The 25,429-nt window shown below is 46.5% G+C and overlaps 1 protein-coding gene across 1 annotated transcript in view; it reads left to right on the top strand.

Annotated features, from left to right (window-relative positions):
* Positions 1–25,429, top strand: part of LOC137384186 (protein HID1) — a 181,151-nt gene that overhangs the window by 66,932 nt on the left and 88,790 nt on the right. The window contains exons 5-10 of the mRNA XM_068057826.1: positions 13,829–13,935; positions 15,512–15,628; positions 17,373–17,595; positions 18,191–18,247; positions 23,109–23,249; positions 25,232–25,322. Coding sequence (XP_067913927.1) covers positions 13,829–13,935; positions 15,512–15,628; positions 17,373–17,595; positions 18,191–18,247; positions 23,109–23,249; positions 25,232–25,322 — 736 coding nt within the window. The remainder of the gene's footprint in view (positions 1–13,828; positions 13,936–15,511; positions 15,629–17,372; positions 17,596–18,190; positions 18,248–23,108; positions 23,250–25,231; positions 25,323–25,429) is intronic.

Here is a 25,429-nt window from a genome sequence, read left to right as displayed (position 1 = left end):
CCAGGATGACTGCTAAAATGGCAGAATCCACAAACAGAAGTGGCCAAACCAGCTAGTCACATGATTAACCTGCTGGGCAACCTGGGGTTTTTTGAATTGTGCCACGGAGAAAGGCAGAAGGCAGTTTGAAACTGAAGCTGCAACAAGGAAGCCGCTCTCGCTCTCTCTCTTTCTCCCCAAGCCACCGGACCCACAGAAGACACGCAAACCTCAAGAGAGAAAAGACTCCATATCAGAACAAGTTGAAGCGTGAACTGGGCCCCATCGAATTGCAAGACTTACCAGCAATCAAAGACTCCACATTGAACTTAAAAGACTGTAACTACCAGATGTTGCCTCAAACGTTTCCCCTTTATGCCTTCTACTTTTTCTGTCTCTATCTGCGTGTGTGTTTATCACATATGCATGCTAGCATGGTCGCATCGCATATTCTTAGTTGGTAACCGGATTAGAGTTTAAGATTAATAAACTTCCACCTTTCTTGTTTAAAATCTAAGAAAACCTGTCTGAATTGATTTCTTTGCCTTACAATTGGAAAGCAGTGAAGAAGGATTCACTAAGGGGGAGCTAAAACAGGGTGTTTTTTTTCCAATTAAACCCTGTTACAGTTAAACCAGGCAAATGCTGAGAGGGAACCCCTAGACCCCTCTCACCTGGTGGTAACAGTCATTGCTTCCTATCCCCCATTCCCTAGTCACCGTCTGAGGCTGTTTGCAACCTCAACATCCTCCTTCACCCTGAGCAGATCTTCCAACTCCATATCCTCTCCATCACCAAGGACACCTAGTTCCACCTCCACAACATCACCTGTCTCTGCCCCTGTGCTTGCTGACCTACATCGGCTCCCAATGTGGCAATTCCTCAATTTTAAAATTCTCATCCATGTTTTTAAATCCCTCCATGGCCTTCTCCCTCCCTATCTCTGTATATTACAGCCTTACAACCTTTCAAGCATTCCTTCAATTCTGGTCTCTTGTGTATCTCACCACTCCCTTCAGCCTACCATTGGTGATCATGCCTTCAGTTACCAAGACCCTAAACTCTGGAATTCTCTCCCTAACCGCTCCTCTTTTATGACATTCCTTAAAACCTGTCTCTTTGACCAAGCTTTTGATCAAGTGTCCCAATATCTCCTTACAAGTTTGTCTCATTAGCTGCTGTGAAGCACCTTGAGACCTTTTACTGTTAAAGGTGCTATATAAATGAAGTTGTTAACTTTGAGCCATTTTTACCAGTGCTTTTGTCTTGACTTTGCATTAAAAAGGCAGCTTCCATAAGCAGGCTGAGTCTCCAAGTACTCACTGGATCAGGGATTAGTCCTTACTCCTTCATAATTCTTACCACTCACAGAATCACAGAATAATACAGTGCAGAAGAGGCCCTTCGGCCCATCAAGTCTGCACCGATGCATTAAAGACACCTGACCTGTCTACCTAATCCCATTTGCCAGCACTTGGACCATAGCCTTGAATGTTATGACGTGCCAAGTGCTCATCCAGGTACTTTTTAAAGGATGTGAGGCAACCCGCCTCTACCACCCCCCCAGGCAGGGCATTCCAGACCGTCACCATCCTCTGGGTAAAAAAGTTCTTCCTCAAATCTCCCTTAAACCACCCACCCCTCACCTTAAACTTGTGTTCCCTCGTAACTGACCCTTCAACTAAGGGAAACAGCTGCTCCCTATCCACCCTGTCTATGCCCCTCATAATCTTGTACACCTCGATGAGGTCACCCCTCAGTCTTCTCTGCTCCAGCGAAAACAACCCAAGCCTATCCAACCTCTCTTCATAGTTTAAATGTTCCATCCCAGGCAACATCCTAGTGAATTGCCTCTGCACCCCCTCTAATGCAATCACATCCTTCCTATAATGTGGCGACCAGAATTGCACACAGTACTCCAGCTGTGGCCTTACCAAAGTTCTGTACAACTCCAACATGACCTCCCTGCTTTTGTAATCTATGCCTCGAATGATAAAGGCAAGTGTCCCATATGCCTTTTTCACCACCCTATTAACCTGCCCTTCTGCCTTCAGAGATCTATGGACAAACACGCCAAGGTCCCTTTGTTCCTCGGAACTTCCCAGTGTCAGGCCATTCATTGAATACTGCCATGTCACATTACTCCTTCCAAAGTGTATCACCTCACACTTTTCAGGGTTAAATTCCATCTGCCACTTTTCTGCCCATTTGACCATCCCGTCTATATCTTCCTGTAACCCAAGACACTCAACCTCACTGTTAACCACTCGGCCAATCTTTGTGTCATCCGCGAACTTACTGATCCTACCCCCCACATAGTCATCTATGTCGTTTATATAAATGACAAACAATAGGGGACCCAGCACAGATCCCTGTGGTACGCCACTGGACACTGGCTTCCAGTCACTAAAACAGCTGTCTATCATCACACTCTGTCTCCTACAGCTAAGCCAATTTTGAATCCATCTTATCAAGTTACCCTGTATCCCATGTGCATTTGCTTTCTTGATAAGTCTCCCATGTGGGACCTTGTCAAAGGCTTTGCTGAAATCCATGTAAACTATATCAACTGCACTCTTACCAGCCAATTTGCTCTTTTGGAAAGTAAAAGATATGCCTGATCAGAATGAATAGATTTATTTATAGGTTGAATAACATAGTAGCAGTCAGACACAGCAAGGTACTCAGTACGATACGTCAAAAGAATAAAGATAGAGTCAGTCCATAGTTTGATGAGCACTGGGATTTTGGATGGAGGATTTCATGATCCTTGACAAAGGGACACTGCTGGGGACTATTGGACATTGTGCTCATGGGCATGTGTTCCCACAGTGTTCAGATCCCTCTCTGCTGCTTTAGTCAGCTTTCATTTCATTACCACCTGGAAAATAGCTTCTGTACCCTGCAAATCCCGTAGATAACTCTTCTCCACGCTTCCATTTTGAAGTTTCGCCTCCTTCATGCTGTAATAATTCTGTGATTATGTGAGTTTCTATTCTAATGCTAGCTATTTTAAAAGACTACTATCAAAATAAAAATTCCCCTATTTTGTCACAGTCACCACGTGCTTAATTCATATAACAGGCCTTGACGAAGGTATGCCAATATTGATGATACTGACTGCATCTTCTTTGGGCCCTTTGCACTAAAATTCCCTTCTCTTCCCTGACCCCTGACCCACTTCCCTCCCAAACCCCACTCATGGCCCCTGACCTCAGTCCCGATCCCAACCCTACTCCCCTCCCTGACCCACCCTCCTCCCTGGCTCACTCCCCTCCCCAACTCCTGACTCCGCTCCACTCCCCAACTCCTGACTCCACTCCCCTCCCCATCCCTTGACCGACTCCCCTCCCCGACCCCTGACTCCACTCCCCTCCCAAACCCCTGATCGCACTACCCCTCCTTGGCCACTGACGCTATTCCCCTTCTTGATCCTACTCCCCTCTCTGACCCCAGTCCCCATTCCTGACCCCTCACCCCTCCCCGATTACTGACCTTACCTCCTTCCTGACCACACTCCTCTCCTGCCCGACCCCACTCCCCTCCCTGACCCCACTCCCCTCCCTGACCCCACTCCCCTCCCTGACCCCACTCCCCTCCCTGACCCACTCCCTTCCCTGACCCCACTCCCCTCCCTGTTCCCACTCCCCTCCCTGTTCCCACTCCCCTCCCTGACCCCACTCCCCTCCTTGACCCTTGAACCTAATCCCGTCCTTGACCCCTGACCCTGGCCACTCAGGCTGAACTGGACCATGTGAAAACTGGTGTCTTGTTTCTCTTGGAGCTGAACTTTAAACTCCATATTCCTGTCCAACACCAAGCTACCCATTACCCACCTATCTCCAACCTTGCTCTGGTGTCACTGAACCCCTGCACACTTTCGGCACTTCCAAATTGGCGTCCTGCTGTCATTCGCTGCCCTGCAGAATCTGTAACCTATCCTTACCTTAAGTACTTGTGTCTCTCGCTGACTTCCCTTCGTTCCACCCCACCCCACTCCCACCCCACCCCCACTCCCACCCCACCCCACCCCACCCACCCACCCTCGCCAAATGCTTTGAATTTAAAACCTTGGTCCTTGTCTTCAAATTTCTCCATGTCCTGCAATATCCCTGGACTTAACATTCCTTCCCTCACTCTGACCTCAGCCAATTCTGCCCCTTTGCTCCATTCATGCCTTCAGCTGCTTTGTCCCTGCTCTCTGGGACATCACATCACTCCCCCCAGCCCCTTCCACCTTATAACATTCACTGAAAACCCATCTATTCAACCACTTTTTGGTTCCCGGCCCCACTGATCTCTGCTCCTTAGCTCAAAGTACATTCTTTATTTCTTTTATCTATTCCCTAATGCACTCTGGTATTTTTTTAAATCTAAGTTAGAAGTGCTACACGTTGCCTCTGAGTCAGAAGGTTGTGGGTTCAAGTCCTACTTCAGAAACATGAGCACCAAATCCAGGCCGACACTCCAGTGCAGTACTGAGGGAGCACTGCACTGTCGGTGGGGCAGTACTGAGAGAGTGCTGCACTGTCGGTGGGGCAGTACTGAGGGAGTGCTGCACTGTCGGTGGGGCAGTACTGAGAGAGTGCTGCACTGTCGGTGGGGCAGTACTGAGGGAGTGCTGCACTGTCGGTGGGGCAGTACTGAGGGAGTGCTGCACTGTCGGAGGTGCCATCTATTGGGTGCGACGTTGAACTGAAGGCCCAGCTACCCTCTTGGATGGATGTAGGGAATCGCATGGCACTATTTGTGAAAGTGTTCTCCCGGGCTCCTGACCAATATTTATCCCTCAACCAACTTCACTAAAACAGATAACTGGTGATTATCATATTGCTGTTTCTGGGAAAGTGTGAACTTACTGTGTGCAAAATGGCTACTGCATTTCCTACATCACAGCAGTGAGTACTCTTCACAAGTATTTCATTGGCTGTGATAAGCTTTGGGGCATTCTGAGGTTGTGGAAGGTGCTGTATAAATGCATGTTGTTGCTGCTATTCGCTCTCTCACTCCAGTATATTGGGTTTTGGTGCTCCCTCCTGTTTGGTAGACTGAATAAAACTAATTATGATTGTGACTGCTTTACACAGATTGAATCTTACGGGCATGAGGTCAAAGCATCCCCTGTATTTCATTGAACTGATCTCCAGTTTGGCACTGAGGGCACGGTAGTTTAATGGTTATGGAGTGGATGAGCAGCCCAAGTTCAAACCCAACTATGGCAAATTGTTAAACTGAGTTGAATAAATCTGGACACGAAAGAGTTGGTTTGTTGTAAAGCCATCCCTAACTGGTCAGGCCCACATGTGACTCCACTTGACTCTTATTGCCTTCCCAGTGTTACTGGCATCCCAAGAACAACACTTAAAGAAAACAGTACCCTAGTCCCTGATACTACTCCAAGTCTCCATTCTTTCTGTGTGAATCCAGGTAGCAAGTGTCGGCAGGCTCTTCAGCTATGCTGTGCATCACTTCCATGCACTTTTCAGCCGGGATCAGGAGCAAGAACTCTGGCCCATTTTGCCTTCTCCAGCTGAAAGATTGTGAAGCCATCTGCATCCCCCTGATTGAAACCTGCTAGTCTGGCTGTCCCTGTTAATTATTGATTTAACCAACTGTTTCCAAAAGGCACTTGTTAAAGTGCTGAATAGGAAGCTTGTTGAAAGTCTCGTGACTTTAAAGGGCATGTGGCAGCATGACAACGAAGCTGGTTAAAAGCAGAACCAATTGTTGTAAAAACCCATCTGGTTCACTGATGTCCTTTAGGGAAGGAAATCTGCCGTCCTTACCTGGTCTGGCCTACATGTGACTCCAGACCCACAGCAATGTGGTTGACTCTTAAATACCCTCTGAAATGGGTAGCAAGTCACTCAGTTGTACCAAACCGCGAGAGAAAACTCTAAAAGGAATGAAACCGGATGGACCAACTGGCATCAACCTAAGCACCGGAAATGACGACGGCAAACCCAGCCCTGGCGACCCTGTAAAGTCCTCCTTACTAACATCTGGGGGCTTGTGCCGAAGTTGGGAGAGCTGTCCCACAGATTAGTCAAGCAACAGCCTGACATAGTCATACTCACCGAATCATAGCTTACAAATAAAGGGCTGCAAAGGAAACCCGACCCGAGCTCGAATGCTGGACCCGGAAGCCCGACACGTGTCATCGGGTCCCGTCGGGGTCGGGTCGGGTAGCTGGCTTTTACCCATGTACTGATGTAAAGGCCTGCTACCTGACCCGACCCCGACGACATGTGACGGGTTGGATCGGGTCGGGCTTCTGGGTCTGGCATTTGGACTCGAGTCGGGTTTCCTTTGCAGCCCTTTACTTACAAATAATGTCAGTCAATGGCAGTCACACCTCTTTGGATAGGGTGGTCTGATTTGGTCACTGGTCAGGGACAGGAGGGTGTGACTGCGAGTCAGACAGGTAAGGGGATTGAGAAGGTGGGAGTGGAGAAGCCTCAGCCTTGCAATTGAGCAGCAAGTTCGAGGTTCTTGTAGCTTGTATCGACAAGAGCGAGGACTGTAATGTGGATGATCAGACTGACCATGGCACCATGGTACAGGAAGCCATTCGGGTGGGGGGAGTTAAAAGGAATGTAGTGGTTGAAGGGGACAGTATAGTCAGGGGGATAGACACTGCTCTCTGCAGCCGAGAACGAGAGTCCAGAAGGCTGTGTTGCCTGCCCGGTGCCAGGGTTCGGGACATCTGTTCAGGGCCGGAGAGGAACTTCCAGTGGGAGGGGGAGCTCTCGTACCAATGGCAAAGATAGGACTAGGAAAGAGGTTCTGCATAGGGAGTATGAGGAGCTAGGCACTAAATTAAAAAGCAGAATCTCAAAGGTAATAATCTCTGGATCATCACCTGAACCATGTGCAAATTGGCATAGGGTAAATAAGATTAGAGAGATGAATGCGTGGCTCAAAGACTGATGTGGGAGAAGTGGGTTCTAGCTCATGGGGCACTGGCACCAATAGTGGGAACAATGGAGGCTGCACCTTTGGGACGGACTTCAGCTCAACCGTGCTGGGACCAGTGTTCCAGCGAGTCATATAAGTAGGGAAGTAGTGAGGCCTTTAAACTAAATAGAGGGGGGAAGGGATCATGTAAGGGAAGATTGAGTAACTCAAAGGGAAATGGCAAGGCAATAGATCCAGGCAGCAATAAAGGTAATGATAATCAGAATATGGCAGGAAGGGACAGTGATTGCAAACTTAAGAGTGTGTCAGCAGATAGAGCCAGAGTTTACAAAAACAGTAAACAAACTGAATTAAAGGCTCTGTATCTGAATGTTCACAGCATTCACAATAAAACAGATGAATTGTCAGCTCAAATAGAAATTCATGTGTATGACCTGATAGCCATTACAGAGAAGTGGCTACAAGGAAGCTGGGACCTGAATATCCAAGGGTACGAGACATTCAGAAAGGACAGGAAGTTGGGAAAGGTGGGTAGCTCTGTTAATTAAAGAAGGCATTGGTACTGCAGTGAGAGATGACCTGAATTCTAAAGATCAAGACATAGAATCCATTTGGGTGGAACTAAGAAATGGCAAGGGGCAGAAAACATTGGTGGGAGTTGGTTATAGGCCACCAAATAGCAGTGGTAATGTAAATCACAGTATAAATCAGGAAATTAGAGGTGCGTGTAATAAAGGTAATACAGTAATCATGGGGGATTTCAATCTACATATAGACTGGGTAAACCTAATTAATACTAATGTTGTGGAGGACGAATTCTTGGAACGTATGCAAGAAGGTTTTCTAGAGCAGTATGTGGTTAAACCAACTCGAGAATGGGCTATTTTAGATCTAGTATTGTGCAATGAAAAAGGGCAAATTAATAATCTTGTAAAAGAGCCTTTAGGAAAGAATGACCATAATATTTTACATTAAGATTGAAAGTGATGTAGTTCAATCAGAAATTAGGGTCTTGAATCAAAGCAAACTGAAGGTATGAGGGGCAAATTGGCTATGGTGGATTGGGAAACTACATTAAAAGGGATGATAGTAGACAGGCAATGGCTAACGTATAAAGAACTAATACATAGTTTACAACAAAAATACACTCCTTTAACGCACAAAAAACCAGCAAGAAAAGTGTTCCAACCGTGGCTAATGAAAGAAATCAAGGATTGTATTAGATCGAATGAAGAGGTGTATAAAGTTGCCGAAAAATTGGTAAACCTGAGGATTGGGAGCATTTTAGAATTCTGCAAAGGAGGACCAAGAGAAAGATTAAGAAAGGGAAATTAGAATGAGAGTAAACTAGCGGGAAACATAAAAACAGACTGTAAAAGCTTCTATAGGTACGTAAAAAGGAAAAGATTAGCAAGAACAAATGTGGATCCATTATAAGCGGTGTCAGGAGAATTTATAATAGGGAATAAGGAAATGGCAGAGAAACTAAACAAATATTTCGTGTCTGTCTTCACGGAGGAAAATACTAAAAACCTCCCAGAAATAATGGAGCATCAAGGGACTAGGGTAAATGAGAAACTGCAAGATATTAATATTAGTAAACAAAAGTACTAGAGAAATTAATGGGACTTAATTTCATAACACTCAGCAAACATTTATTCCGGTCAGAAGGAAGGACTCGAAGAGAACGTGAACACCTGTGGATAACAAAGGAAGTTAAGGAGAATATCAAATCAAAAGCAAAGGCGTACAAAACGGCGAAAATGAGTGATAGGCCAGAGGATTGGGAAGTTTTTAGAAACCAGCAGCGGATGACAAAAAACTAATAAAGAGGGAGAAAATTGATTGAGAATAAATTGGCAAGAAATATAAAAACAAACAGTAAGAGCTTCTATTGGTTTATTAAAAGGAAGAGAGTTGTTTAAGTGTAGGACCCTTAGAGGATGAGAATGGGGAATTAATAACAGGGAACATGGAAATAGCAGATAATTTAAACCAATATTTTGCATCGGTCTTCACGGTGGAGGACACTATAAACATCCCAACAGTAATAGATGAACAAGGTGTAAATGGGAGGGAGGAACTTGTGACAATCTCTATCACAAGGGAAAAGGTGCTGGACAAACTGATGGGACTAAAGGCAGACAAGTCGCCAGGACCTGATGGTCTGCATCCAAGGGTTTTAAAAGAAGTGGCTGCAGAGATAATGGAGGCATTGGTCCTAACATACCAAAACTCATTGGATTCTGGTAGGGTACCAGCAGATTGGAAAACCGCTAATGTGACTCCCCTATTCAAGAAAGGAGGGAGTCAGAAAGCAGAAAACTACAGACCAGTTAGGTTAACATCAGTCATTGTGAAAATGCTAGAGTCCATTATTAGGGAAGAAATCCCAGGACATTTAGAAAAATATAATGCAATCAAACAGAGTCAACATGGTTTTATGAAAGGGAAATCATGTTTGACAAATTTGTTAGAGTTCTTTGAGGATATAACAAGCAGAGTGGATAAAGGTGAACCAGTAGATTTGGGTATTTGGATTTTCAGAAGGTGTTTAATAAGGTGTCACATAAAAGGTTATTGCACAAAATAAGAGCTCAGGGTATTGGGGTTAATGTGTTGTCATGGATTGAAGATTGGCTAACACACAGCAGGCCGAGAGTCAGGGTCAATGGGTCTTTTTCAGGTTGGAATGCTGTAACTAGTGGGGTGCCACAAGGCTCGGTCCTAGGGCCTCAGCTATTTACTATCTACATTGATGACTTAGAGGAACTGACAGAGTGTAGTGTATCCATATTTGCTGACGATACAAAAATAGGTGGGAAGGCATGTTGTGATGAGGACACAAAGAATCAGCAAAGGGATATAGATAGGTTAAGTGAGTGGGCAAAAACTTGGCAGATGGTGTTCAATGTGGGAAAGTGTGAGGTCATCCACTTTGGTGGGAAGAATAAAAAGGCAGATTATTATTTAGATGGAGAAAGACTACAAAATACTACAGTACAGAGGGATAATAAAAGCAAAATACTGCGGATGCTGGAAATCTGAAACAAAAACAAGAAATGCTGGATTCACTCAGCAGGTCTGGCAGCATCTGTGGAAAGAGAAGCAGAGTTAACGTTTCGGGTCAGTGACCCTTCTTCGGAACAGTACAGAGGGATCTGGGTGTTCTTGTACATGAAACACAAAAGGTTAGCATGCAGGTGCAGCAAGTAATTAGGAAGGCAAATGGAATTTTGGCCTTTATTGCTAGGGGGTTAGAGATTAAAAATAGGGAAGTCCTGTTACAACTGTACAGGATGTTGGTTAGGCCACACCTGGAGTACTGCGTACAGTTTTGGTCCTCGTATTTAAAGAAGGATATACTAGCATTGGAGGCAGATGAGAAAAGGTTCACTAGGCTGATTCCTGGGATGTCGGGGCTGTCTATCAAGAACGGCTAAACATGTTAGGCCTTTATTCATTGGAGTTCAGAAGAATGAGAGGTGATCTTATAGAGGGGGCTCAACAGGGTAGATGTTGAGAAGATGTTTCCACTAGTGGAGGAATCTCAAACTAGGGGGCACACGTTTAAAACTGAGATGCGAAGGAATTTCTTCTCTGAGGGTGGTGAATCTCTGGAATTCTCTGCCTCAGAGGGTTGTGGAGGCTAGGTCACTAAATGTATTTAAGGAGGAGCTAGATAGATTTTTGAAATCTAAAGGAGTCGAGGGTTAGGCAGAGTAGGCCCGAAAGAGCAGTTGAGGACTGGGACAGATCAGCCATGATGTTGTCGAATGGCGGGACAGGCTTGAGGGGCCGAATGGCCTACTCCTGCCACTATTTCTTATGCTCTTATGTTTTTAAAGTAAATAAATCCCCTGGACCTGATGATCTACATGCCAGAGTGTTGAAAGTGGTGGCTGTATCGAAAGTAGATGTATTGGTCATCTTTTAAAATTCTATAGACTCTGGAATGGTTCCTGCAGATTGGAGAGTGGCAATTGTAACCCCACTACTTAAGAAAGAAGGAAGAGAGAAAACGGGGAACTACAGACCTGTTAGTCAAACATCAGTCGTAGGGAAAATGCTAGAATCTATTAACATCATCAGGTTCTGATATTTTTTGCAGAAGGTTAGAATGTGGAATGTCCGAGTAGAAACAGCAGGGGAAACAGAATCCACAATAACGTTTGGAGGGTCATCGGTAAATTTTGACACCAAATGTGTTTGATGGGACAGTGTAGATAGAGGGAGCTTTACTCTATCCAACCCATACTGTACCTGTCCTGGGAGTGTTTGATGGGACATTATAGAGGAAGTCTTACTCTATCTAATCTGCACTATGGGTGTTTGATGCTGACACTGGGTGTCTGATATGGAATGTGCCCCATTCCGGGCACTGACATACCTCACTGACTGCTGAACACAAGTACATTTTTCATTAATGATGGTAAAGGGAAGGAGGGTGCAATGTGGTGGATGTTATAGAGTCATGAGTCGTACAGCATAGAAACAGGCCCTTCGGCCCACCACGTCCTTGCCGACCATAATGCCTATCTATACTAATCCCACCTGCCTGCATTAATTCCATTAATTAATCCCTCTATGCCTGCTCATTCAAGTACCTGTCCAGATGCCTGTTAAATGTCACTACTGTTCCTGCCTCCACCACCTCCTCAGGCAGCTCATTCCAGATACCCACTATTCTTTGTGTGAAAAATTTACCCCGTTGATCCCCATTAAACCTCCTCCCTCTCACCTTAAATCTATGCCCTCTAGTTTTAGTCAACCCTACCATGGGAAACAGACTCTGGCTATCTACCCTATCTATGCCTCTCATAATTTTATACACCTCTATCATGTCCCCTCTCAGCCTCCTTCGCTCCAGGGAAAACAGACCCAGCCTATCCAATCTCTCTCTTTATAACTCAAGCCCTCCAAACCAGGCAACATCCTTGTGAATCTTTTCTGCACCCTCTCTAGCTTAATCACATCTTTCCTGTAGTTCAGCGACCAAAACTGCACACAGTATTCCAAATGCGGCCTAATCAACGTTATGTACAACTGTAACATGACGTCCCAACTCTTGTACTCAATGCCCGTGGCCGATGAAGGCAAGCATGCCATACGCCTTTTTCACCACCCTGTCTACCTGTGTTGCCACTTTCAGGGAACTATGTACTTGCACCCCAAGGTCTCTCTGCTTAACAACACTCCCCAGGGCCCTGCCGTTCACTGTATATGTCCTGCCCTGGTTTAACTTTGCAAAATGCATCACTTCGCACTTGTCTGCGTTAAATTCCATTTGCCACTCCCTTGCCCACTTTCCCAGTTGATCTATATCCTGTTGTAACCTTAGACAACCTTCTTCACTGTTCACTATACCACCAATTTTGGTGTCATCTGCAAACTTACTAATCATGCCCCTTACATTCACATCCAAGTCATTAATATATATGACAAACAACAGAGGGCCCAGCACTGATCCCTGCAGCACACCACTGGTCACCGGCCTCCAATCTGAAAAACAACCCTCCACTACCACCCTCTGCCTCCTATCACCAAGCCAATTTTGTATCCAATTTGCTAGCTCACCCTGGATCCCATGTGTTCGAACCTTCTGGACCAGCCTACCATGCGGGACCTTGTCAAAGGCCTTGCTACAGTCCATGTAGACAACGTCCATCGCCCTGCCCTCGTCAATCCTCTTGGTCATCTCCTTGAAAAACTCAATCAAATTCATGAGACATGATTTCCCATGCACAAAGCCATGCTGACTATCCCTAATCAGACCATGCCTTTCCAGATGCATATAAATCCTGTTTCTCAGAATCCCTTCCAATAACTTTCCCACCACTGATGTAAGGCTCACCGGCCTGTAGTTCCCTGGCTTATCCCTGCTGCCCTTCTTAAATAAAGGCACAACATTAGCTATCCTCCAGTCTTCCGGTACCTCACCCGTGGCTAACAATGATACAAAAATCTCTGCCAGGGCCCCAGCAATCTCTTCCCTTGCTTCCCATAGCATCCTAGGATACTCCTGATCAGGCCCTGGGGATTTATCCACCTTAATGCGCTTCAAAACTTACAACACCTCCTCCTTTTTAATGTTGATATGCTCCAGGATATTGGTGTTCCCTCCCTTGAACTCACTAGCTTCCATGAACTTCTCCGCGGTAAATACGGACGAGAAATATTCATTTAAGACCTCGCCCATTTCCCGTGGCTCCACACATAGATTACCACACTAATCCTTAAGGGGACCTACTCTCTCCCTAGCGACCCTTCTACTCTTAATATACTTATAGAATCTTTTAGGATTCTCCTTTATCTTATCTGCCAGGGAAATCTCATGGCCCCTTTTCACCCTCCTAATTTCCTTCTTAAGTGTACTCCTACATCCCCTATACTCCTCGATGGACTCACTCAATCCCAGCTGCCTATACCTGACATATGCCTCCTTCTTTGTCCTGACTAGACCCTCAATATCCCTCGTCAACCAAGGTTCCCTAAACTTGCCAGCCTTGCCCTTCCATCTAACAGGAACATACCGGCCCTGAACACTCTATCTCACTTTTAAAAGCCTCCCACTTGCCAGACACCCCTTTACCTGTAAACAGCCTCTCCCATTCAACTTTTGAGAGTTCCTTTCTGATGCCATCGAAATTAGCCTTCCCCCAATTTAGGACTTCAACCTGAGGACCAGTCCTATCCTTTTCCATAACTATCTTGAAGCTAATAGAGTTATGGTCACTGGTCCCAAAGTGCTCCCCCACTGACACATCAACCACCTGCCCAGCCTCATTTCCTAAGAGGAGGTCGAGTGTAGCCCCTTCTCTAGTAGGGCCATCCACACTGCTTCAGAAAACTATCCTGGACACACTTAACAAATTCAAATGTTGTGTAGGGTTTTATTGCTGATTCGCTGATCTTATTCACCTCCCTTCAGGATACTGCCGAGGACCTTCACTGTATTGACAGCTGCGAGTATATCTGGGAAGCTGGGGTAGGCTTTGCCCATTCTCCACCGCACAGCTACATCCATGACCTTAACAGGTGAGGACACAGCTGCAGTGCTGCACGATGTAAAGTATTGTTTTGGTTTGATTGAAGCCCATCATCCACATGCTCATGGAATCCCCTGCAGGCAGAGACCGGACTTGACCAGAGACCGGAGCGGGAAGTGACTGGACTTGACCGGAGCGGGCAGTGACTTGACTTGACCGGAGTGGGCAGGGAGCAGAGTTGCCTCGGGCGGGCAGTGACCATACTTGACTGGAGCGGGCAGTGACCGTACTTGACTGGAGTGGGCAGTGACTGGACTTGACCAGAGTGGGCAGGGAGCAGAGTTGCCTGGAGCGGGCAGTGACCGTACGTGACTGGAGCGGGCAGTGACTGAACTTGACCAGAGTGGGCAGTGACTGGACTTGACCAGAGTGGGCAGGGAGCGGAGTTGCCTGGAGTGGGCAGTGACCGTACTTGACTGGAGCGGGCAGTGACCGTACTTGACTGGAGTGGGCAGTGACTGTATTTGACCGGAGTGGGCAGTGACTGGACTTGACCAGAGTGGGCAGGGAGCAGAGTTGCCTCGAGCGGGCAGTGACCATACTTGACCGGAGCGGGCAGTGACCGTACTTGACCAGAGCGGACAGTGACTGTACTTGACCGGAGCGGGCAGGGAGCAGAGTTGCCTGGAGAGGGCAGTGACCGTACTTGACGAGAGCGGGCAGCGACTGGACTTGACCGGAGTAGGCAGGGAGTGGAGCAGGCATTAACTGGAGATCTTATTGCCTGTCGGTCCCACCCTAACTTCCTGCTCTGGTTGAGGTCAGCAAACTTACTGTTTTGGTTATTTTGGTAAAGCAGAGGCCATTTCACTAAAGCAAAACTTGGAGAGCAGTGTGCTTGGTGAGGCTTTTTTTATCATTCATTCTTGGGATGTGGGTGTTGTTGGCAAGGCGTTATTTATTGACCATCCCTCGTTGTACAGAGAAAGTGTTGATGGACCATGTTCTTGAACCATTGTGGGTAATTTGATTCAACTGAGTGGCTTGCTAGGCCAATTCACAGGGCAGTTAAGAATCATTCACATTAGTGTGGGACTGAAGTTGCATCTAGACCCAGACCGGGTAAGGATGGCAGATTTCCTTTCCTAAAGGGTAGTAATGAAACCAGATGGGTTTTTGCAGCAATCGAAAAGTTTCATGGTCACTTTTATGAAGGGGTTCGATCTGGAGAAACTGTTTCCACTTTGTGGAGTCCAGAACAAGGGGGCTTAAATCTTAAGATAGTTGCTCACTAATCAAATCTAGAATTCAGGAGGAATTTCTTTACACAGAGTGGTGAGAATATGGAACTCGCTGCCATGTGGAGTGCTTGAAGCAGAGAGCAATGATCTATTTAAGGGGAATAGAGGGATATGGGATGGGATGGGAAAAATGTAATTAAAATGGGAGGAGTCTTGTGTGGAGTAGAAACACCGGCACTGTCCAGTGTGCCGAGTGGCCTGTTTTGTTCTGTAAATCCTATGTAAGTGCTCTGATCAGAAGTTTGCGCCCTGCTAACACTGATGGAGCAAAGGGTGACTTGGGTTTGCTGTGTTTTTAAAGCTTGGGCTCTCTCACCCTCACAGGACGGAGCTGCTGAAGCTGCTGCTGACGTGTTTCTCCGAGGCTGTGTACCTCTCGCCCACCTCCGAGGGGAATGTTCTCAACCCCTGGGTCCAGTTCTTCTGCTCAACAGAAAACAGGTGAGGATCGGGCAGAAAAAGGAGATTCAAACTGTTATGAGGATGGTGTGACATTCCTGGCTGCTGCGGGTTTTTAAAAATCTTGTTCCCGTTTTCTGAAGTCTCATGTATCGTAGATCCCGTCCTGATCTTAAAAAGTGATGGGGGAACGAATTTCAGAGTGTTCGGGACTGTGACTGTGGTGGGGAGTGGATGTAATGGGCTCAGTGACCTGCCCCCCCCCCCCCCACCACTACCTACCCCATATTAGGAATTGGTAATCACCAAGGGTTTTTTCCATTCGGCTGTTTTGAGATGATAGCTGTGGCTCAGTTGTTAGCTGTCTTGCCTCTCCGGGATTTAAGCTGATTATCGAAGCTGACACTCCAGTGCTGTACTTTCGGAGGTGCTGTCAATCAAATGAGATAAACCCGAGGCCCCATCTGCGTTCTCGTGGACTGCAGCAGTTCAAGAAGGCGGCTCACCACCACCTCCTCATGGGCAATCAGGGAAGGGCAACAAATGCTGGCTCACATCCCATGAGCGAATATAAAAAAATGGTTGGGCCAAGGATACTTCTGAGGAATTCCTGCAATAATGTTTTGCTGCTGCAATGATTAACTTCTAACACAACCATTTTTCTTCATGTCAGGTATGACTCCAGCCACTAGAGAGTTTCCCCCTTGAGCCCCTACTGACCTCCTATTCTCCAGGGCTTCTTACTGACACACTTGGTCAAATTCTGCCTTGCTATTGAGGGCAGCTATCCTCGGCTCACCTCCGACATTTAGCACTAGTGCCCTTGTCAGGATCAAGGCTGTGAGGAGATCTGGGAATTTGTGAGTTTGTGTTGCTTGTTGACTCTAATGGAGCAGTAATTTATCAGGTTACATTACCTTGTTAGAAGTTAATTACTTCTGACCCCATGGTGGCAGGCAGAAAAAGTGGCAGCCTGAATGTACGGGCCTCCATGCCACCGCAATCTTCCTTGCAGCAGCTCAGGATAATGAGTTGGTAGGGTCGCCTGTGCGCTGATGCTGTTTTTAAAGGTCATTCAGGCCTGCCGGGTCATTTAAATTTCTAAAGGGCTATCCCCCCCACCAAAGTACTGCCGATAAATCTATTGCTCCTTCTCCTCCGGCCCCAATAACAATTAAATTCAACATTTGCCCTCTCCCTCTGCCCCGAAACACTTACCTTCAATACTCGATCTCCCCCACCCCCCGAAACCAAAGTGCAGAGGTCTCCCCTACACTAGTAATTTGCATTAGAGCCTGTTCCCACCCCACCCCGCCCACTGCAATAAAAAGCATAAGATTCCCTCTTTCCCCACCACGGTGGCACCTGCTTCCCTGGACGGGAAAATGAAGGTGCGTGAGTGCCGGCCGCTGCTCAAAAGATCGCAGCCTGAAGGTAAGATTGCTGTTGATTTTATGTAAATGTATTCACTTCATTAATTTAAATATGTTAGTCCAGGTCCCGTCGCCCTGTGGCGGGGAGGCCTGCCACGGAGCCTCACTGCAGCCGGTGAGATCAGGCCCGGCACTCCCAGCTTCAGGCTCCGTGGCTGGCCGCTGACAGAACAATCTTCCGGCCCCCCGCCATGGAGCCCGACGTCGGGAACTCAGTAAAATCCCGGCCTCTATGTAGGTTCTACCTCCTTTATTTCCGCATGTTGCAGTAGTTCTGATTTAGAAACTCACTTTGTACAATTAGTTGCTTTGTACAGTCTCTAACTTGCTTGTGGTTGACCGCTGTGTTTCAGGCATGCGCTGCCATTGTTTACGTCACTGTTGAACATTGTGTGTGCGTACGACCCTGTGGGATATGGCATTCCCTACAATCACCTCCTCTTCTCCGACTACCGGGAGCCTCTGGTGGAGGTGGCTGCCCAGGTCCTCATTGCCACCCTGGATCACGATGCCTCCACCAGCCTGAGCCCATCTGTGGATGGGACCACCACGAGCACGGCCATGGACGATGCAGAGGTGAGGCTACATGATGCACACTCTTGCTGCCAATTTAGTGCTTCCAACATTCACAATATTAAACTTCATATGAAACTATTCTCGCTGGAGAGAGGGACCACAGCAGGATTCTTGCCGCTCACCCCTCAAAGGCACTGACTGTGTGCTGAAGAGGATTCTGTCAATGTGACAATTGCCTTCTTGTAGCTCACCCAAGTGGCCAATGTTTCACTTTGAGCCTTGGCAGTAAGTATTGATAGGTACCCAACATAATGTGGAGAGGCAAAGTATAGACTCGTCCTGATCTAATGGAATGGTGGAGCAGGCTTGAAGGGCTACTTTGGTTCCTGTACTGGTTGAATAAATTTTAGGTTTCCTCCTTCTTCCCTAACTCAGGGACACAGAAACCAGTTTTGCACTGGGTAGGGTCAACTCCAGACAGTTTCCCTCAGGGATCTAGGACCATCTAGTCTGTCCTGAATCAGCATCACGTTGGTCAGTGCCTAACCCACGAGGCCATCGGGAAAGGAATGTTAAATATAATATGTTGGAAATAATGTTAAATATCCCCAATTACAGGATTATGGCTCCAAACCTTGTTATTTGCCTCTTACAGCCTCCTGGTCCTGAGAACCTATTTGTCAACTACTTGTCCAGAATACACAGGGAAGAGGTAAGTCTCCTTAAATCTTTCACAGCAATGTTTTGAGTTCCAGGGAATGCTTGTTGCATGTTGTGGAGAGAGACTGGAGTTCTACCGATGTAACACTGGGAGAGAAGGATAAACAAGCTGACAACAGACCAGTTAGTCTCGAGCCAGCTGTGGGCAAACTTAACATCTACAATTCAAGCTAAAATTCATGAGCAGTTGGAAATGCATGGGTTAGTTGAGGGCAGGAGGCATGGATCTTGTGAAAGGCAAGTCGTGCCTGAAGAATGCCGTAGATGTCACCTATTTTGATGTTGAAAAGCTGTTCGATAAGGTGTCTCCTAAGAGGTTTGTTGGAAAAATTCAGCCCTATGGTGTAAGAGGAAACGTAGCAGCGCATAGAGAAAGTTAGTTGATAAGGTGAGGTGAGAGTGACTGCCCTTGATATCAAGGCAGCATTTGACAGAGTATGGCATCAAGGAGCCCTAGCAAAACTGGAGTCATTGGGAATTGGGGAAAACTCTTTGCTGGTTGGAGTCATACCTCGTGCAAAGGAAGATGGTTGTGGTTGTTGGAGGTCAATCATCTCAGCTCCAGGACATCACTGCAGGAGTTCCTCAGGGTAGTATTCTAGGTCCACCCATCTTCAGCTGCTTCATCAATGACCTTCCTTCAATCATAAGGTCAGAAGTGGGGATGTTCGCTGATGATTGCACAATGTTCAGCACCATTCGTGACTCCTCAGATACTGAAGCAGTCTGTGTAGAAATGCAGCAAGACCTGGACAATATCCAGACTTGGGCTGATAAGTGGCAAATAACATTCGTGCCACACAAGTGCCAGGCAATGACCATCTCCAATAAGAGAGAATCTAACCATCTCCCCTTGACATTCAATGGCATTACAATCCCTGAATCCCCCACTGTCAACATCCTGGGGGGTTATCGTTGACCAGAAGCTGAACCGGAGTCGCCATATAATTGCTGTGGCTACAAGAGCAGGTCAGAGGCTAGGAATCCTGTAGTGAGTAACTCACCTCCTGACTCCCCAAAGCCTGTCCACCATCTATAAGGCATGAGTCAGAAGTATGATGGAATACTCTCCGCTTGCCTGGATGGGTGCAGCTCCAACAACGATCAAGAAGCTCGGTACCATCCAGGACAAAGCAGCCTGCTTGATTGGCACCCTTTTCACAAACATTCACTCCCTCCACCACTGACGCACAGTGGCAGCAGTTTATACCATCTACAAGATGCACTGCAGCAACACACCAAGGCTCCTTAGACAGACCTTCCAAACCTGCGAGCTCTACCAACTAGAAGAACAAGGGCAGCTGATGCATGGGAGCACGACCACCTGCAAGTTCCCCTTCGAGTCACACACCATCCTGACTTGGAACTATATCGCCATTCCTTCACTGTCGCTGGGTCAAAATTCTGGAACTCCCTTCCTAACAGCACTATGGGTGCACCTACCCCACATGGACTGCAGCAGTTCAAGAAGGCAGCTCACCACCACCTTCTCGAGGGCAATTAGGGATGGGGAATAAATGCTGGCCCAGCCAGTGACACCCACGTCCCATGAATGAATAAAAAAAAACTGGAGACAAAGGATTAAGGTAAATGGGCATGGTTTGGATTGGAGAAGGGTTGGAAAATGGTGCACCCCAGGGGTCAATACTGGCTCCGCCTTTGTTCCTGGCATATGTGGACGATTTGGGAATTTTCTAACACAATCTCAAAATTTGCTGATGATACAATAGTAGGAAATTTGGCAAACATCAAGGAGGACCGAGAAACGTCAGGAAAATACAAATAAGTTAATGGGATGAACAGGCAGCTGGCAGATGCAACTTAATGTAGAGAAATGTGAGGTAAGCCATTTTTGGAGGAAAAAGCATTAGAAAAAGGAGAATGAATTCAATGAAAAGACACTGAAGGGTGGAGATGAGCAGAGAGACCTAGGGGGTTATATACATAATTCCCTGAAACTACAAGTGCAGGTAGATAGAGGCATAAAAAGGCCAACAGCATCATTGGTTTTATAAATAGGGACATCGAGTAAAGAGTAATGAGAGTGACGTAGTTGATTCTGAGACTAGGGTCCTGAATCTTAGTAATGGAAACTACGAATGTATGAGGCGCGAGTTGGCTATGACGGATTGGGAAATGTTACTTAAAGGGATGACGGTGGATAGGCAATGGCAAACATTTAAAGAGCGCATGGATGAACTGCAACAATTGTTCGTTCCTGTCTGGCGCAAAAGTAAAATGGGAAAGGTAGCCAAACCATGGCTTACAAGGGAAATTAGAGATAGCATTAGATCCAAGGAGGAGGCATACAAATTTGCCAGAAAAAACAACAGACTGGAGGATTGGGGGCAGTTTACAATTCAGCAAAGGAGGACCAAGGGATTGATTAAGAAGGGGAAAATATAGTTCAAGAGCAAGCTTGTGGGGAACATAAAAACTGACTGTAAAAGTTTCTACAGGTATGTGAAGAGAAAATAAATTGGTGAAGACAAATGTAGGTCCCTTACAGTCAGAAACAGGGGAATTTATTATGGGGAACAAAGAAATGGCTGACCAACTAAATGCATACTTTGGTTCTGTCTTCACAAAGGAGGACACAAATATCATACCAGAAATGTTGGGGAACACAGGGCTTAGTGAGAGAGAGGAACTGAAGGAAATCAGTATGAGTAGAGAAATGGTGTTGGGGAAATTGATGGGATTGAAGGCTGATAAATCCCCAGGGCCTGATGGTCTGCATCCCAGAGTACTTAAGGAAGTGGCCCTAGAATGGTTCAGACAGGGATTGAACCTGCAACCTTGGCGTTATTAGCACCACACTCTAACCAACTGAACTAACAGGGCACTAGCTGAAATCTATAAACAAAAACAGATAGTGCTGGAAATACTCAGCAGGTCAGGCAACATCTGTGGGGAGAAAAGCAACGTGAACATTTCAGGTTGATGACCTTTCATCACAGAATCATTACAGCGCAGAAGGAGGTCATTCGGCCCATCGTGTCTGCACCAACTCTCTGAAAGAGCAGCTCCCTCGATCCATTCCCCTGCCTTCTCCCCATAACACTGCACATTCTTCCTTTTCATATAATTGAACCTGCCTCCACCGCGTTCTCAGGCAGTGCATTCCAGACCTTAACCACTCGCTGCATGAAAAAGTTTTTTCTCATGTCACTTTTGCTTCTCTTACCAAATACTTTAAATCTGTGCCCTCTCGTTCTTGATCTTTTCACTAGTTTCTCTCTATCTACTCTGTCCAGACCGCTCATGATTTTGAACACTTCTATAAAATCACCTCTCAGCCTTCTCTTCTCCAAGGAAAACAGTCCTAACTTCTCCAATCTATCTTCATAACTGAAATTCCTCATCCCTGGAACCATTCTCGTGAATCTTTTCTGTACTCTCTGCTATGCCCCCACGTCTTTCCTAAATTGCGGCACCCAGAACTGGACGCAATTCTCCAGCTGAGGCCGAACTAGTGTCTTATACAAGTTCAACATAACTTTCTTGCTCTTGTACTCTGTGCCTCTATTAATAAAGCCCAGGATATTGTGTGCTTTATTAACCGCGCTCTCAACCTGTTCTGCCATCTTCAATGACTTATGCACATATACACCAGGTCCCTCCGTTCCTGCACCTCCTTTAGAATTGTACCCTTTATTCTATATTGTCTCACCATGTTCTTCCTATCAAAATGAATCACCTCACATTTCTCTGCATTGAACTTCATCTGCTGACTGTCTGCCCATTCCACCAACTTGTCTATGTCCTTTTGAAGTTCTACATTATCCTCCTCACAGTTCACAATGCTTCCAAGTTTCGTATCATCTGCAAACTTTGAAATTGTGCCCTGTACACCAAGGTCTTGGTCATTAATATATATCAGGAAAAGCAAGGGTCACAACACTGATCTGCTCATCAGAACTTCCGATGAAAGGTCATCCACCTGAAACATTTACTCTGCTCTTCTCCCCAGTGATAAATTCATACAGGACATTGGTTAGGCCACAGGTAAACTACAGTGTGTGGTTTTGGGCACTTATAACAGTAATAATAGGAAAGCAATCAGACAAAAATTGGCGCTAATCCAAAGAAGGAGATATTAAAACAGGTGACTAAAAGTTTGGTCAAAGAGTTAAATGTTAAGGAGGGGCTGAAAGAATGAGAGAGAGAGGCAAAGAGGTTTATCACACAGGGACCAGTGCTGGACACTAGTACTGATGATATCGCACAGGGGACAATGCTGGACAATGCTGGGCGGCACAGTGGCGCAGTGGCTAGCACCGCAGCCTCACAGCTCCAGCGACCCGGGTTCAATTCTGGGTACTGCCTGTGTGGCGTTTGCAAGTTCTCCCTGTGTCTGCGTGGGTTTCCTCCGGGTGCTCCGGTTTCCTCCCACATGCCAAAGACTTGCAGGTTGATAGGTTAATTGGCCTTTATAAATTGCCCCTAGTATAGGTAGGTGGTAGGGAAATATAGGGACAGGTGGGGATGTGGTAGGAATATGGGATTAGTGTAGGATTAGTATAAATGGGTGGTTGATGGTCAGCACAGACTCGGTGGGCTGAAGGGCCTATTTCAGTGCTGTATCTCTAAACCAGTACTGGTGATAGCACATAGAACTGGGAATGGAGGCGGAGGGTCATGTGATCTGGAACTGTGCAGATTAGGAGCTCCACTGTTCAATGTGTTTTGTAGTAGAACTGTCTGGATTATATAAGATGTTGCACAAGGGAGTGTGTGGAATAACAGTGCAATGAATTGAGCAGTGATGGGGAGGCTGTCTGTAAACTACTCTGATGAATCAGTGTGTTTGTCAGAAAAGGTGATGTGTATTTTTGTCTTTAACTGCCCAGGATTTCCAGTTCATTTTGAAGGGCTTGGCTCGTCTGCTAAATAACCCATTGCTCCAGACCTACCTACCCAACTCCACCAAGAAAATTCAGTTCCATCAGGAGCTGCTAGTCCTCTTCTGGAAACTTTGTGACTTCAACAAGGTGAGAGGGCAGTAAATGTTCCTGCTGCATACACAAGGATAGAATGGCACTGAAATACACAGGGAGAGACTGGCACTGAAATACACAGGGAGAGACAGGCACTGACATACACAGGGAGAGACCGGCACTGACATACACAGGGAGAGACCGGCACTGAAATACACAGGGAGAGTCCGGCACTGAAATACACAGGGAGAGTCCGGCACTGAAATACACAGGGAGAGTCCGGCACTGAAATACACAGGGAGAGACCGGCACTGAAATACACAGGGAGAGACCGGCAGTGAAATACACAGGGAGAGACCGGCACTGAAATACACAGGGAGAGACTGGCACTGAAATACACAGGGAGAGACCGGCACTGAAATACACAGGGAGAGTCCGGCACTGAAATACACAGGGAGAGTCCGGCACTGAAATACACAGGGAGAGTCCGGCACTGAAATACACAGGGAGAGTCCGGCACTGAAATACACAGGGAGAGACCGGCACTGAAATACACAGGGAGAGTCCGGCACTGAAATACACAGGGAGAGTCCGGCACTGAAATACACAGGGAGAGTCCGGCACTAAAATACACAGGGAGAGTCCGGCACTGAAATACACAGGGAGAGACCGGCACTGAAATACGCGGGGAGAGTCCGGCACTGAAATACGCGGGGAGAGTCCGGCACTGAAATACGCGGGGAGAGTCCGGCACTGAAATACGCGGGGAGAGTCCGGCACTGAAATACGCGGGGAGAGTCCGGCACTGAAATACGCGGGGAGAGTCCGGCACTGAAATACGCGGGGAGAGTCCGGCACTGAAATACGCGGGGAGAGTCCGGCACTGAAATACGCGGGGAGAGTCCGGCACTGAAATACACGGGGAGAGTCCGTCACTGAAATACACGGGGAGAGACCGGCACTGAAATTATTGAGTGGCTCTGTCGTTATGTGTCAGCCTGGCTGAATAGTTTGTGGCAGGCCCTCTACTTGAGGTAATTTAGTGAACTAGTTCAAGCTTTACAATATTCCAAGTAGCCTTCATGGTCATTTTCTCTGGCGCCAAGTCACAAATTACCAGATTTATTCATTCTCAGAATATGGTGTGCTGCACCACAAGTGGTGATCAATGTTAAATTGATTCCATCATTCAAATGCATACTGGGAATTAAATAAAGAGCAATATTCAAATGCTGGTGAGAAGGCAGGAAACTGGGGCTGTGTAAAATCAGGCCTCTGGGTGGGACCACAGTTCATCACAGGAGAACTGGGGGTGTTTGTGCACAAATCTTTGAAGGTGGCAGGCAAGTTAATAAAGCGTATAGGATCCTGGGCTTTATAACTAGAGGCATAGGGCACAAAAGCCAGAAAGCTATTTTAAAGCTATATAAAGCACTGGTCTGGTGTATTGTGTTAATCCTGGGCACCACACTTTAGAAATAACATGAATGCTTTAGAGAAGGTGCACATGAGATTTACTCAAATGATTCCAGGGATGAGGGATTATGGTTACATGGATTGATTGGAGGGGTTGTTCTCTTGTGCAGAGAAGGCTCGGAGGAGATTTGATAAAATCACGAATGATTTAGATAAGAGTATATAAAGCAAAACTGTTTTCAGTGGTTGATAACCCAGAGGGCACAGATTTAAGGTGATTGGCAAAAGTACCAGAGGCGTGAGGAAAAAACCTTTTTACGCAGTGAGTGTTTAAAAATTGCAATCCACTGTCTGATAGGGCTGGGGATACTCAGCCAATAGTAGCTTTCAAAAGGGAATTGGATAAATACTTGAATTAGAAAAATTGCTTGAATATGGGCTAAGAATGGGGGGCATGGGGATGACTGGGATTGATCTTTGTTAGAGCTTGATGACCTGAGTGTTCCCCTCCTGGACTGTGCAGCTCTATGATTCTAACAACAGCTTGAATGGTGTTCTCTTGTGTGAGATAGTTCTTTGATTCTACGTTCAATGACTGTTCTGGATTTCTCCTTTTCCAGAAATTTCTCTTCTATGCGCTGAAGAGCAGTGATGTGCTGGATATCCTGGTGCCCATCCTGTATTACCTGAATGATGCCAGAGCAGACCAGTGTAAGCGACCTTCTCACCCACACTCTGCACCTACACAGCCTGATAACTTTCCTTACCCACTAAGCAGCTGAGGTGAAAGTTCAAAGCTGACAGCGAGGGAGCCAACA

This window comes from Heterodontus francisci, chromosome 26 (assembly GCF_036365525.1).
Source record: "Heterodontus francisci isolate sHetFra1 chromosome 26, sHetFra1.hap1, whole genome shotgun sequence".
Classification (NCBI taxonomy): Eukaryota; Metazoa; Chordata; class Chondrichthyes; order Heterodontiformes; family Heterodontidae; genus Heterodontus; species Heterodontus francisci.
This window is presented reverse-complemented; position numbering and strand designations above follow the sequence as displayed.